This window comes from Typopeltis vanoorti, chromosome 6 (assembly GCF_054136105.1).
Source record: "Typopeltis vanoorti isolate ZY-2024b chromosome 6, IOZ_Tvanoo_1.0, whole genome shotgun sequence".
NCBI lineage: Eukaryota > Metazoa > Arthropoda > Arachnida > Uropygi > Thelyphonidae > Typopeltis > Typopeltis vanoorti.
Genome location: NC_143554.1, coordinates 126,450,572 through 126,466,008, shown reverse-complemented (window position 1 = coordinate 126,466,008; position 15,437 = coordinate 126,450,572). Strand labels below are relative to the sequence as shown.

General features: G+C 35.2%; 1 protein-coding gene across 5 annotated transcripts in view; it reads left to right on the top strand.

Moving 5' to 3' along the window:
* The window catches only part of LOC150105922 (liprin-beta-1-like), a 268,087-nt gene that overhangs the window by 179,586 nt on the left and 73,064 nt on the right, over positions 1-15,437 (top strand). For all 5 annotated transcript variants that reach the window (XM_090394411.1, XM_090394410.1, XM_090394409.1 and 2 more), the window contains 2 exons: positions 1,450-1,689; positions 9,290-9,605. In XM_090394411.1, the coding sequence (XP_090250537.1) occupies positions 1,450-1,689; positions 9,290-9,605 (556 nt within the window). The remainder of the gene's footprint in view (positions 1-1,449; positions 1,690-9,289; positions 9,606-15,437) is intronic.

Here is a 15,437-nt window from a genome sequence, read left to right as displayed (position 1 = left end):
TTGTATGGTTGTACACTGCATACCACAGGTACCTAAAAATTCCCACTAGTGATTTGTGTGAAGAATTCTTATATCCACAGGAAAGACAGGCACACTATTATCAGTGTTTTGACTGAAGATAGCTTTATGAGTATGGAGACAGTGATTATCTATCACTGACTTTTCCAAAGTGATCATGTCACCCATAAGCTGATATAAAAACATATTTTTTCAAAGCTGAATATAGAAACTATAAAAGTTTCATATGAAATTTGACCAGAGCTTATGGGAATACACTCGCCTGTATTTACGAATTGCCCTAGTCAGACCTTATAGGAGACATGCCCGCTATGACAAACGTCCATATATTCACCTCCTATTGGTCCATTTTGATAGTTTCACTGTCCTGAGAGCTGTTTCAAACTGATTTTCGTCAGAGATCAGGCAGAAACCTTAAGAGAGCAAAAAACTCTCAGTACTAAGGAACTTGAAACATCGGTGAGATGTATTTTTCATAAGCAAACTCTCAGTCAGTGCGTAAAAGTATTTACTAAAATAAAGAGCCAAAAGGCTTCACTTTGGTAATGCAAAATTATAAAAATCAAGTGGATATTAAATCCAGCATTATTTCAAAGCTGAATATAGAAACTATAAAAGTTTCATATGAAATTTGACCAGAGAGCTTACGGGAATACACTCACCGGTATTTACAAATTGCCCTAGCCGGACTTTATAGGAGACATGCTTGCTATGACAAGCGTCCATATATTCGCCTTCTATTGGTCCATTTCGATAAAGTTTCACTGGCCTGACAGGGTTATCAGATTATTTTACACTTCACCCACCCCTTATACCTAACATTTAATAAGCCTATAATCTGCTATAGGTGGGATTTGCATATATATAATAGTTTTGAAATTTTCACAAATAAGATTGTGCAGACTTTTTTAGCCTTCACACATTTCTTTCTTCAGGAGAATTGCTTGCATACTATAAATTATCAGTGATATCAATTTATAGTTTTTATATTCAGCTTTGAAATAATGCTGGATTTAATATCCACTTGATTTTTATAATTTTGCATTGCCAAAGTGAAGCCTTTTGGCTCTTTATTTTAGTAAATACATATTTTTTCTTCTCAGAACTGAAGGAGGGAGGGTGCAAAGAACAAGAGGCCAATCAGAGATCTAAATTGCCCTGAAAAAGTTCCATGTTTAGTTTTTAAGTAGGATTATCAGATTATCTTACACTTCACCCACCCCTTATACATAACATGTAATAAGCCTATAATCTTCTATAGGTCGGATTTGCATATATAATAGTTTTAAAATTTTCACAAATAAGATTGTGCAGGCTTTTTTTAGCCTTTACACATTTCTTTCTTCAGGAAAATTGCTTGCATGCTATAAATTATCAGTGATATCAATGACATTATCTTATCTAACATGTGTTTTCTCCTTTTTTATATAGAGGTTACAAGTAGAACCCCGTGTAACAGATAAACCTCCTCCAGTACCTCGTCAGTTGCTACAGCCTAATGCTACATCATCACCTATTCCTGGAGATCTCTCTATCCCATATAACAGAGAAGTCATGTGTAGGTTAAGTCCTTCTCCAAGTCCAATATGCAGCTCACCACCATCTATTCTAAATTTATCTCCTGTCCATAAAGCTAACAGCGCAGAAAATGTAAACCCTCCTCTTCAAAAGGTAACTTGGACATAAAATTGATTACATAATGATATATAAATTGCATAATATCAATTTAGATTATTTTAGATAATAAATAATCTTAATAATTTTAATATAATTTTGAAACTAATTTTAATAAATTATTTTCAGAATTTATTAAAAAGATTTTGTTTTTAACATCCTCAGATATATAAATGCCAATTTTTAAAGTAAAATTTCTATGGAGTGAGGCATTTGATAGGGTGCCACATGATAAGCTGATATTTAAGTTGCAGCATATGGGTTTGGATGGCAGGTTGGTCAACTGGATTCAGGATTGGCTGTCCAATAGGTATCAGAGAGTTGCATATGGTGGGGCAGTTTTAAGGAGGTAGAGGGTCACAAGTGGGGTCCCACAGGGCTTAGTACTAGGACTTATATTGTTTAACCTTTATATCAATGACATTGTCAGTGGATTGCAGGGGATATTCAGTTGTTTGCGGATGATGCGAAGCTGGGAAGGGTTATTAGTAATAGTGCAGATGTGGTAGTCCTGCAAGAGGATTTGAACAAGCTAGACATATGGTCAAATGAATGGGGGTATCAGTTTAATGCAGCAAAATGTAAGGTCTTGAGGTTTGGGACACATTCGTGGGATGCTGCATACTCTATTGGAGGAGATATACTGGAGGAAGTAGGGGAGACAAGAGATCTGGGGTTGATGATTGATAGAAACAGAAATTCAAGGGACATGTTGCAAACGTGGTGAAGGTAACACAGAGGATTGCTGCAATAATGAGAAGGATGCTGACCTGCAGAGATAAAAGAGTTATCATCCCATTGTATAAGACCCCGATCAGACCACACTTAGACTATTGTTCTCAGATTTGGTCCCCAGGATTTGAAGGGGATAAATTAACTGTGGAAAGGATACAGAGGCAGATAACAAAGACTGTTTCAGGACTATACAATGTTAGGAAGGAGTGAATGACAAGGGGCCATCGCTGGAAGTTACAAAAGGAAACTGTGAACAAGAGGGTGAGGAGTGGTTTCTTTGCATGGAGGGTGGTTGAACCGTGGAATGCATTGCCTGATAGAGTGGTGAGAGCGAGAATGGTCAATGAGTTTAAGGAGTGGTATGATAGACTTTGTGTTTCCTAGAAGGGACCTCCCACGATGAGTCTTTTGACTCCTTGGAGGCCTAAATAATAATAATAATGTGTGTGTGTGTGTGTGTGTGTGTGTGTGTGTGTGTGTGTGTGTGTGTGTGTGTGTGTGTGTGTGTGTGTGTGTAACCAGCACCTTCATAGTGTTAATTTCTTTTTTTGCATCACCTGCTTGCAAAGACCTTCATTTGAATTGTTGGGCATATGACGATAACAAGACTTTTTTTTTTTAATTCCCTTTGGTAGGATAACTTGGAGTTTTTTTCTTTCTACAAAGAGTTTAGTAGTTTAGTAGACAAAAATAATGCAAAAGGAGGTGCATCCACATAATAACTTCCTAAAAACTGGGCAATTCCATGAAAAATGGAAATCAGCATATAATAACTAATTAATATGTAATCCAACGTATAATTTTGCAGTGCTTGTATTTTTTTCTCTTTTTTTGAATCTATTCAGCGATTTTCCAGAAATTATTTAAAATCTCTAAGAAGTTCACTGATTAAATACAGAAGACACATCTAAACTTGTCAATATTTATCATCATGAGGCTTTGCCTTAAATGGATTTAGTTTATTAGCTTCTTATATGCTTACAAACCAACTTTTACAGTTTACATTCACACAACTGTTTATTATGGGATGCTCAATAGTCCATGTCAATTTTACATGTTTCTGTAAAAAAAAACATTGAATCCTCTGTACTTCATATTCAAATCTTGTAAACCAAGTCTAGGTGTACAGTAATCCAATAGTTGGATTATTCTTGGATCATTAACTTCCTCCACCAGTTGCCGCTCATTACTATAATAAAAATCTTGATTATATGCTAACTAGCTACACATATTGGTTACTGAATTAACAAAGTATAACAAAGATGGTGTCAGGACTGTACAATGTTAGTTATGAGGATTGGCTGAAGGAGTGTGGACTGCAGAGTTTGGTAGATAGAAGGAGAGGTGATATGATTGAGACTTTTAAACTGTTGAGAGGTGGTTACAGGGTTGACACTGGGGAGTTCTTTCACTTGGTTGAACAGTGGGAAGGAGTCATGACAAGGGAACATCCCTGGAAGTTATGAAAGGAAACTGTGAGAAAGAGGGTGAGGAGTGGTTTCTTTGCATGGAGGGGTGGTTGAACCATGGAATGCATTGCCTGATAGAGTTGTGAGAGCGAGAATGGTCAATGCATTTAAGGAGCGGTATGATAGACTTTGTGTTTCCTAGGAGGGACCTCCCTCGATGAGTCTTTTGACTCTATGGAGGCTTGAATAATAATAATAATTATAAACCTTTATGCAGATATATGTAAATGCCACTTATACAGCATATATGCAAAATACTTGGTCGCATGCATCATTACATGCTCTAAGCAACTATTTAAGAATGCTGCTGTCAGTAATCGTCAATGGTGTTGATCACAACAGGAAAAACAAAGGACCTTTTGGAGTTCAATAAAGAGCTTATTGTAGGTACCATCTGGCTGGAGCCATGATTTTCAAAAGAGCTGACTGGTTTCTCAAAAGATGCGATATTCCATTCATGTAATCAGTGGAAAAATAACTCACATTGCTTTTCTGAGAGGTGTAACTGTGGCCCTAAGCCAATCTGTCAACAACAAGATTGCCATCATTTGAGAAGGCTTGTATGGACAAACAGAACTTCCTGTGCAGTAATTGACTGAAGCATTTAATGAAGGCGTCATGACAAGGATCCATATCTCACTGAACTATGCTCAAGAAATTAAAGAGGATCGGTATTGGCAGTCGCATGCCTATGCGTATACCACAGATTTCTGTGAAGAAAGTTTTTTCTAATTCAGTGGCCAGTATGTGCATATTACTCTGTTAACAGTGCATTTATGTGATTAACTCCTACAAAAATGAAAAAATAAATCTTTCTGCAAGGTCACAACATCTCTTCAACCTCTCATAGTTCTTCCCAACTTTGTATTCTCAACAAACAGCTGCATATCTCCAGATAAGCCAGTCTCAATTTCATTCATGTAAAATTTAAACAATAATGGTCCTAAAACAGATCCCTGTGGTACTCCATTAGTGACTTTCCTCATTTGGGATACCACTCCTCCATACATAACCCTGATACCTATCTGACAGCCAGTCAGCTATCCAACTCAATAGTCTCTTGTCCGATTCTGCCTGCTTCAATTTAGTTACCATCTGTCATCTTGTCATATGGCAATCTGTCAAAGTCCTTTGAAAAATCCAAGTATACTAATGTGCATGCATCTCCTTTATCCAGTGTTGCATCTTGTAATACATAAACAGATTACTAAAGCATGACCTCCGCCTAACAAACTCATGCTGACCATATTGCTATTATCAACTCATTCCTGAATCCTAGTCCTCAGAAACAGGTCTGAGGACTAGGATTAACAACAACAATTATAGACAAATAGATTGACCTATAATTTGTAGCCTTAGTCTTATCTTCCTCCCCTTTGTGAAGTGGAATAATTTTTCCCACTTTCCATTTCTTGGGTCTCGCCCAAGATTCATGTTAAACAGGTGTGCCCAAGGTTCCATTAATTTCCTAGAGCATTATTAATATCAAATTTACATAAGTCCTTATAAACCTCCTGCTCATTCACCATCAGTCCTTCCTCTGCCACATTCTCTACACTCCATCTTTTCATGATGTTGCCTCCATCAGGATAAATCTCTCATTGAATACTTCAGCTATATCCTCTGCATCAGTTACCAATCTTCTAATGTCATTAACTAGCATCATTCTCCCATAGTAATTTTTTCTTCTACTTGCCACATATCAAAAGAACTCACTAGGATTTTTCTTAGCTCGATCAGCTAATTTCTTCTCATACTTCACTTTTGCTGTCTTTACCGAGTTGCCTTTTTGGCCTGCTCTTTGTACTCTTCATGCAACTGATTGTTACCAACATTCATCTTGTGTTGCCTCTACAGTGCCTTCTTCCAGATTTCATGCTTCATTCATTTTATTCCTACTTTTTCATAACTTATTTTTAACGGTATTACCAACACCAAAGAAACTGTTTTATAAAAAAGATGTTTATTAACTTGCTTTTATTTTGCTGAATTTCAAATCAGTGTCTTCAGAGTACAACACAGCAGCATGTATATACTCACTGTCGTGTATACAGCAGCATGTATACACGACAGTGAGTAAGTGACACAATACCAATTGTAATGGACAAAAGATCTAAAGTCCCAATTTAGTGCCCTCTGATGTTGGGAAAAAAAAAAGTATGACAGCTGTGTGGGAGTTGCTCTTAAGATAACTGTCTCTCAAATTTTTGGCAAATTAATTCAATGATATTTGTTTCAGGTAAGTAGAATTCTTCATAGCTATAGTTGACTCAAAAAATAATCATTTGGATCTGTAACGACTTCTAAATAGCACATTAGTTTTCTTCCATCTAATCCGGTGTGAAGGGGGTGTCCAAAGCATGATCTGCCAGTCCTGACTTGCCATTGTAATGGTAGCGAATGTATTTTTTATGTTCTTCCAGGCAGGTGTTAGCAGGTCTTCCTGTCTGTCCATAGCAGGTCAAGTCACAGTCACAAGGAACTTTATACTTTGTTTAGCCATTCGCCTTTGGATTATACTCAGACATAGCTGCTGGTTAATAGTTCTTGATCATTGCCCAAGTAGCATCTGTCTCATTTTTACTCAACTGCTCTTTCCATTCCCTGATTGTCTCCTATGCTTTTCATAATCACCAGTCTTTTAGTTCCACAAAGATATCCCTTCTTCACAGAAGTTCTCATATGACTGACTAAAACTCAAGTGATCACTTCATGATCACTCTCGCCAACCAGTGGAAGAGTTGACATTGCATTCACTATCGTGTCCTCTGATGATATGACCAGATATAACTATCTAATACTTTTAACCCTTTTGTGCTCTCCATTACATATTGCTCAAGATTGTTGCCCCCTAAGAAATGCATTCTCTTTATTTCCTGATGCTATCTCTTCATTCTGGTCAATATTGCTGTAATTGAAATCAACCATAATGATTGCCCCTCACTTACTCATTAGGTCAAGTTGCCTATACATTTCTTCATCTTCACCTTCCACATTCCTGGCCTATAACAACACCTAACTAAGTATCTCATTCTATTAACTTCCACCTCATATTATACTGCTTCAAAACCATTGCTACTTTTTTCCTCTTGCATCTCAACCTTCTGAAGATGTAATTTCCCCTCCACTATCATCAGCATCCCCTTCCCTTCTTGCCCTTCATATCCTTATGAAAAACATCATAATCCTCCATTTCTATTCCTGTTAAAATATCATTCTCATCCAACCATGTTTAACTTATTCCAACTATTTTGGGGTTAATAAACTCAATCAATGCAACAATTTCATCTCCCTTATTTCTGATGCTCCTTGCAATTGTCATGCTTATTCATAAATAAGCATGACAATTCATTTCTTGGTCTACAATGAGTTCCCACAATGAGTCTCTGACTCCATGGAGGTCAGATGTTAATAATAATAATAACCAGTCCTACTCATGCTGCCCATCATCTGTGACTTCTCCATACTTGCTGCTCACCCTTACTCTTTGTCCCATATACCTCTCTGCTCAATTACTACTATGTATGTCAAGCTGTCCTATTCCCATGCTGACCATTCCCCTACATCTATTTGTTACTGCTTTCAGATTCCACTCTCCTTACACTGTGTCTCCCTGATCTTCCTAACCCACCCTGTTTCCCTGTTCAACTTGCATTCCTGTTCTCACATTCCCATCTCTATTGATCTCATCTAGTCCACTCTCCTGCTCATTGACATCATCTCTGACTTCTACTGATACTGTTTGCATCACTGATTCCAGTTACTTCCAACAGCAACCTTTCCAGGTAAGTTACTCCAAAGCCATTCAGATGTATTTCATCACTTTTATGCAGTTCATTTCATCCCTTAAACTCATCCCACACATTCACAAACTGCACTCCTTTCTCTTCACACATTTCTGCTAATTCCATTCAATATCTTTGCTCTCTGCTGCAAATCATCATTATCATATCTGGGCAACACACTATTGTCTTTCACTCTCCTCAATAATCTGTTAATATCCACCCTCTCCCTATGCTCAACCTAATCATTTATTCCAACTACAGCTACTAACTCCTTCACATGCTTACTTCTCATATCCAGCATCTCAATCATCCTGTTCATCTTTTCTCTCTCTCTCTCTCTCGAAAAGTAGACCTTATGCATCCTCTCATCAACCACACCTTTTATAACAGAATCTCCATATAGTACTACTCTTGAGTCATTTGCTACTTCTTTTTGTCTACTATTTCACTTTATTCTTTCACACTCTTCCATTGATATCCACCATACATCTATGTTTTATCTCATTTCTTATCTTAATCATTTCATTCTTCAGTTCTTGCATTCCAGCTATCATTGCTGCTATTGCTCTGTCAGCTAGGCTCACTTCTGCTTCCACATTTATGCTCACTTTTCCATTTTTTTTAATCATTTCCATATTCACTATCACATTCTTCCCACTCACATTCTTACACTCTTTCTTCTGTCTATCTTTCTCAGTTTTACACTCCATCATTGCCTTTCTTCTTTCATCTGGTATTATTTTCCAGTTCATGAGTTTCATTTGGATCAACAGTCCATTATCACATTTTCTTTAGTCCCTTACCCTCTTACTTCTTTTATTTAATCTCTTAAAAAACACATCTGCCACATTTGTACACACATGCATATTACATTCCTGTCAATGAATCATCTTAGTAAAATCCACACTGCTCAACACACTTGATTTTCATGCCATGTGTCTGATTGTTCTTACTGCCATTTTTGCCTTTGTTAACTGTTATATACAAAATTCTCTACAAAACCTACTAACAACCTCAATATTTAATGCACGTCAGTCTCAGTATTGCTAATTAAATAAATTTTTGGTGAAATGCATATAATCCTTCAAACATATTCCACAAAATGAAACTTATCTTTACTCCAGCAGTATTACTGACTGTTGCTGTTAAGCGACATAGCTCCCACATTCAATTTAGGCAGTATTGTAAAAGTTTGAAATTCAAACTTGAGATTGTTTTGAAGCAGTCCAACTACTTAGGATTGTTTTAATTGAAGATGATAGACATGCAGTTTATATATGCTATAATTAGGTTTTTAAACCTAATCCCAATATTTTAATAGTCTATGTTGTAAGATTTCAAAAAGACAATCTGTTTTCTCTGTACAAGGCATTTCTGATAACTGTATATTAATGTATATGAATGTTTTTAGCATATATTAATATAAAAAAAACTTGTATGCATTAAAAGTTTTTAGTAAAGTAAATAAATATTTATATTATTAATGTAAATAAGTTCATTATTTATTAACATAAATAATTAACTTATTTGATTTGGTCTCTGAATTAAAAAAAGCAAAAGCAAATTATTTAATTTGTATCATTATAAAAATATTGGCATTCATTTCAGACTCCCCCTTCTAAACGACATTATGGAACTGTCCCACGACCACATAATGGCTCTAATATTTTGCAACAAATCCAACAGCAACTTCAGATACATCAGATTGAAAAGTCGCCTACCAATTCAACACCAGTTTCATCAAAACCATTTCCTGTAACTAACAACATTTCTAATGATTCAAGTTGTCAATCAATACAAAGTCTTCAGCATCCTGGTTTAGATGCTGTTAGTCCAGTACGCAACAAGGCTTCAGGAGTATCCTTTGGTAAAGGATTTTTTAGGTTAAAATTGGGCAAACGAAGCTGCAGTGCACCTGATCTAGGTGATGGTCTCTCTGTATTGCACCCTGTCCTGTCAGTATGCATGTTGTTTCTGTTGCATGTCTGTGTTTTTTTTACTGTATAATAGACTTATAATGCATTATTAAACTCTACTGAGTTTCTTTAATATGGGCTTCAGAAATAATATTCCATTTAAGCATATCACATCTATTAAATATGCAACTCTGTGCCATAAAATTGATATGATGGTTCTAAACATATTTTAATTTATATGTGAATGGAAAAAGTGCACTATCATTGTAAAATATTGTTAATTTGATATCTTTTAGTTCAGAAGAAAGAAAAATAGTCAAAATCATGGAGATTGTACAGGATTAATTTAACAAATATTTAATAACTGTAAGATGAAGCAAATTCATTGCATTTTAAATACATTCTTAACATTATGCAAAGATGTTGGTTCATTCACGCTACCCTGAAGTTAGTTTCACAAGTGAAATATTAATTTCAGAGTAATGTTCAGTTACATTAGAAATTCCAAGAAAGAGAACTCCTTTTAATTTTTACAAGTAGTTTACAAAAAACATATATTTAAACTCCATAAAAACCAGAAAACCAGCATCATTTGAAATATTTTTTTGATACAGCATTAATGACTAACCTACAATTTGAACATTTTTTAAGAGAAAAACCCATGAGAAAATTTAGAATTTGAATCTTGCCAAAAAAGCAAAGTACTTCCTTTTATTCAAATAAAGTAATTTAAAAATTTTTATCAGTTCAGGTTGTGAATGAACATTTGTCCATTTTATATGAGAGACTATTTACACTGATTTACATGATGAGATATATTACTGCTACATGATTTCACCTGGTTTTATTCTAATTTTATTCCGGTTTTATTCTAATTTTATTCCGGTTTTATTTTTACTATTGTTGTCATTGTCATAAGACTCATATTTCTATTTTTCAGTTATATCTATTACACCTTCCCTTAAAGGCAATTTGCTGTCTTTGCATTACCATTCTTTCTTGTACATTCTGGTCATCATCTATTTGCAATATAAAAATATCAGCTTACTCACTGCATCTTTATTTAGCTTCCAGGGATGGAAGGGATGGCATCATATTTTTCTTGCCCACCTAATCTTAAATGATCAGGAAGTATTTACGTTTACCTTGCCATTTTGTAAATTTTCCTTTATAAACTTGCCCAATCCTATAGGACAATGAGCATTTCAACTGGAGATGAGTTAAGTGACCAGAAGGTTTCCTAGGGAAACTAACCAGAGAACAAACTGACATAATTAGTAGCATAATACAGTATACTTGTCAGTTGCCCTTAAGTGTATCAGCATAATCTTAATCATCAGGTAAAAGACACCAATTTTGTTATCTACAATTTTGATTATCATAAATAAATTATAGAAAGTTAGAAAAATGATTTCTTCCTGGTATTATTTGGAAAAGATAAAGGAATTATTATTTCTTTAAAGCATTTTTTTTTACCAGTCTCACAAGACTGGTGAGAAAATTGCTACACTGGAATGTGTTTAATATCAGGAGTCATGAAAAATTATTAATTGGTATGAGACCTAAAAGAGAGAGTTAGGGAAACTAAATTATGATGAGAGGAATGGTGAATTCTCTTCAATCATTTCCATTATCATGGAAATGATTGAGGAGAAAATGATTTTTTTGTCCAGTTTGGACCTATCAAGCATGGTCAAAGATGTGTGCATAAATAATACACTAGATAAGAACAGAGATCTACAAGTTATCCAACTGTGTCACTCAGACTACAGACAAGAGTATACAAAAAAGCATGCAGGTAGCTTATGTATGTACACAAATGCTAGGAATATCAGAAACTGAATCCCATTGACATTTTCAGGCTTATGCATGAAGAATTGAAACATTTTCTGTTAGTGATTCTGTGGATCTGTTAACAAAAATCATATAGACAATAGGAAAAACATTTAACTACCTAGGATGTATGATCACTTATGAAAATGAAAAAGATATAAACATAAAAATTGCAAAATATTTAAAAATAACAGGAGTAATTAACTCTATATTTAAACCAAACCTAGTTCAAAAACAAACCAGGCTAAAAGTATACAATACATTAGCCCTACCGGTCTTAATGTATGGAAGTGAAATCTGGACAATAAAACAAGACAAACAAAGATTAACAACAGCAGAAATGAAGTTTATGAGAAAAACTGCAAAGTATACCCTATTCGATCACAAAAGAAACAAAGATATTATGAAAGAATTAAACCAAGAACCAGTAATTGAAAAAATTAAAAAATATAAACATAGATGGATGGAACACGTTCAAAGAATGAAAACAGAAAGATTACCAAAACAAGCCTTAAAGTACAAGCCATTAGGAAAAAGAAAACCAGGACGTCCTCTTAAACGATTCAACGATGACTTCTAAGGCCGGAACAGGCCATACTAGGCCTAAATCCTTGATATGTATGATGATGATGATGAAATTTGGAGAAAAGAGCAATGATGCAAGAGTATGCAACTATTTAGAAATTTTGGGTTATCACCATTCAATTCTGAACCGAATAAAATTGAATATCATATCATCAAAGTGAAGATATTGTTATGGTAGAGCTAACATGGACTGATGTGAGAACAGAATTTGATGAATTACTTAGGATATTGAAGAATCTGAATACATATACAATTATGGGATTGATGGGATATTGGTTCACATTTTAAGACAATGTGCAAAGGAACTAATAATGCCTTTGTCTAGGCTGTTTAATTAAAGTCTCAGCTCTGGCAAAGTCCCAAGAGAGTGGGAGGAGGACAAAATAATTCCTTTGCATAAAGGATAATCTAAATCTGTGGTAGAAAATTATAGACCAGAATATGATACTCTATGAGGGACAGCATGGCTTTGTGAAGTGTTGGTCATGCATTAGTAATCTACTAGCTTTTTATAATAGAATGACAGATGAGTTAGATAAAGGGAATGGCTATATGATAGTGCTGGATTTTTCAAAGGCATTTGACACTACTACATGGAACTCTGTTATGCAAATTGCAACAAATGGGGGATGGATATGAAACTGGGGGATATGGATAAAAGGGTGGCTGATGGACAGATACTAAAAATTAGTATATGGAGGAGTGGAATCCAGGAGAAGGCAGGTGACTAGTGGTGTGGTGTGGCGCAGTGCTCTGTGCTTGGACCACTGCTGTTAATTTGTACATAAATGATATAGGAAATAATTTGAAGGGAGAATATTCAGTTGATTGCTAGTGATGTAAAGTGCATTATCATAATATTAAATAATACACTATATAAGAATCTACACTCTGCTCATCTGAATTGGCCACTACCATTCCTTTACTTTCTTCTAACTATGTAATCAAGGTAGAGAGAACAATGTAGAGAGCTTGCAGGATGATTTAAATAGGTTTACAGTATGGGCAAAACATAATGAATATCAGTTTATTAAGGAGAAATGTAAAGTTATGCATTTTGGGATACAAAGATTACAAGCAGTATACTACATTGAGGGAAGTGTACTCCTAGAAATTGAAGAAGCCAGGGATTTGGGGGGTAGTAGTAGATAGGGAGTCAAAGCTTAGAAGGCATATTGCTGAAGTAACCAGGGCAGCTCACAGGATTACGTGGCTATTTGAAGAACACACACCAACAAGCAGGGATATGGAAGTTGCAATACTGGAGTACTGTCAATGACAGTACTCTTCATTCAAGAACCCTTGTAGCATTCAAACAATAGAAGCCTAAAGATTTTCCATAATCAATGACTTAAATACTGATCTCCTCAACATCCTCAAATGGGGGTGAAGACAACTTAGTAAATTTCAAAGCCATAAAAACAGGCCTACCTTATTACCCTGCAAGAAAGATCCTACTTCACTCCTACTTATTTTGATAATGTTCCAATTTCTTTTCAAGATCATCTTTCTCTTCTTGGGCTGACTGTCACATCCAGTTTATACTAGTACAGACATATTATATATGTAGCCTCCTCAGCTTTTCTAAAACATTTGGTATTCTTTTCTGTTCAAAACATTATTTCTCTTCTGTGCAACTCCTAAAACTTTGTAAATCTCAGATCCAACCAACTGTGGAATATTTTTCCCACATTTGGGTTGGTGCACCCCAAAAAAATAATTCTTGATGATTAACAGAAGCTGGTGATCTGCTTAATAGGTAACCATTCTCTCAGAGACTCCCTCAGTCACTTTATCATAGGGTACATCATCTCTGATCCATTGGCCACTTCCATTTCTTCACTTTCTTCTAACCATGTAAGAACTAGGGCAGCCACTACCAACAGCCCATATATTGTGCAACTCTAAACATACCAAAGAAACTTTTCATCATGCTCCTTCACTCTATCCGCATGTATCCTTTGGAACAGTCTCCCCCCCCATACTGTTTTTCCCACTGAGTACAACCTCCAACTCTTTAAGAAGCATATTAACAGATTACTTCTTTCTCTATAAACACTTACCCACACATGGCACTGTTGTGTTATAGGTCCTCTGACCTTTCGTATGTGGGTTTATTATGTAAAAAAAAAAAAAATTATCAAGGATCTGTATCTAAGGTTGTATATCTGGAAAAAGCATATAACAAGGTACGAAGAGAAATGCTGTTAAAAAATTCTGCAGTTATATGGTGCAAATGGGACATTATATTGAATAATACATAGTCCATATAGGAAACAGTCAAATTGAAGGGGATGCAGGTAGATGTTTGATGTTCACTCAGGTATGAAAGAAGGGTACATTATCTCCACCATTATTCATCATCTATGTGAATTGCATTATGAAGTAAAATGGCATTAAAGTTGATATCAAACTGGAGATGTTAATCTCAGCTACAAGTCTGCAAGATTCCCTGACTAAATTGAATAACTATTGCAATAAATTTGATATGAAAATCAGCAATAAAAAGACAAAGACAATGGAAATAACCAGAAACATTGAAAGCATCATTTGTACCCTGAATGGAGAACCTATAGAACAACTAAAATCTTTTAGCTATTTAGGCATAATTTTTAGGATTAAATTTGGAAATAGACAGCAGAATTAGCACAGCTGGTATGGTAGAATGCCAACTGAATAAATGTATATGGAATAAGAGAGCGATTAGTCAAATCACTAAAGTAGCTGTATACATTACTGTGTTCAGCCGGTCTTAACATATGGATCTTATAGCTGGGTTAGAAATAAAACACTTGATCAAAGACTGGATACCACAGATATAAGAGTTCTGAGAAAGATTAGGAATGTCAGCAGATGGCACCAGTGACAGAATCATATTAAAAATGAGGATATTAGGAAAGAACTTAAGATTGTTAGCATAATATTTATCATAATATCATACATCATGAAAAAGTTATATATAATTACTAAATTCCTATTAACAGTTTTCTTCCAAATTAATCTAGACAAGTATATATATCAAGACTCCAATATTATCATATCTTATATTTCTGTCTTCTAAGGCACTTCATACTGTAATCAATCCACTTAGATTATTATTATTTTTACGTGACACCTCCAAGGAATCGAAAGACTCATCGAGGGAGGGCACATATTCTACAGCTCTCTGTCTGCACCACTTAATCCACCAACTGCAGCAAACCACAACTACCTTCATTATCTATACCAATGGCATCTACTGCCCCCCCACCACCACCACCACTAGTATTTTTTGTCTTTAAATTGCATGTTTTCTCAAGGCCAATTTATCTATATACAGGATGAAAACCCTGAGTTTCCAGGAGAAAAAAACCTGCTATGAGGGTTGTTTGAAAAGTTTGTGAAACAAATAAGTTAAACACATTTTTTCAGAAAAAATCACC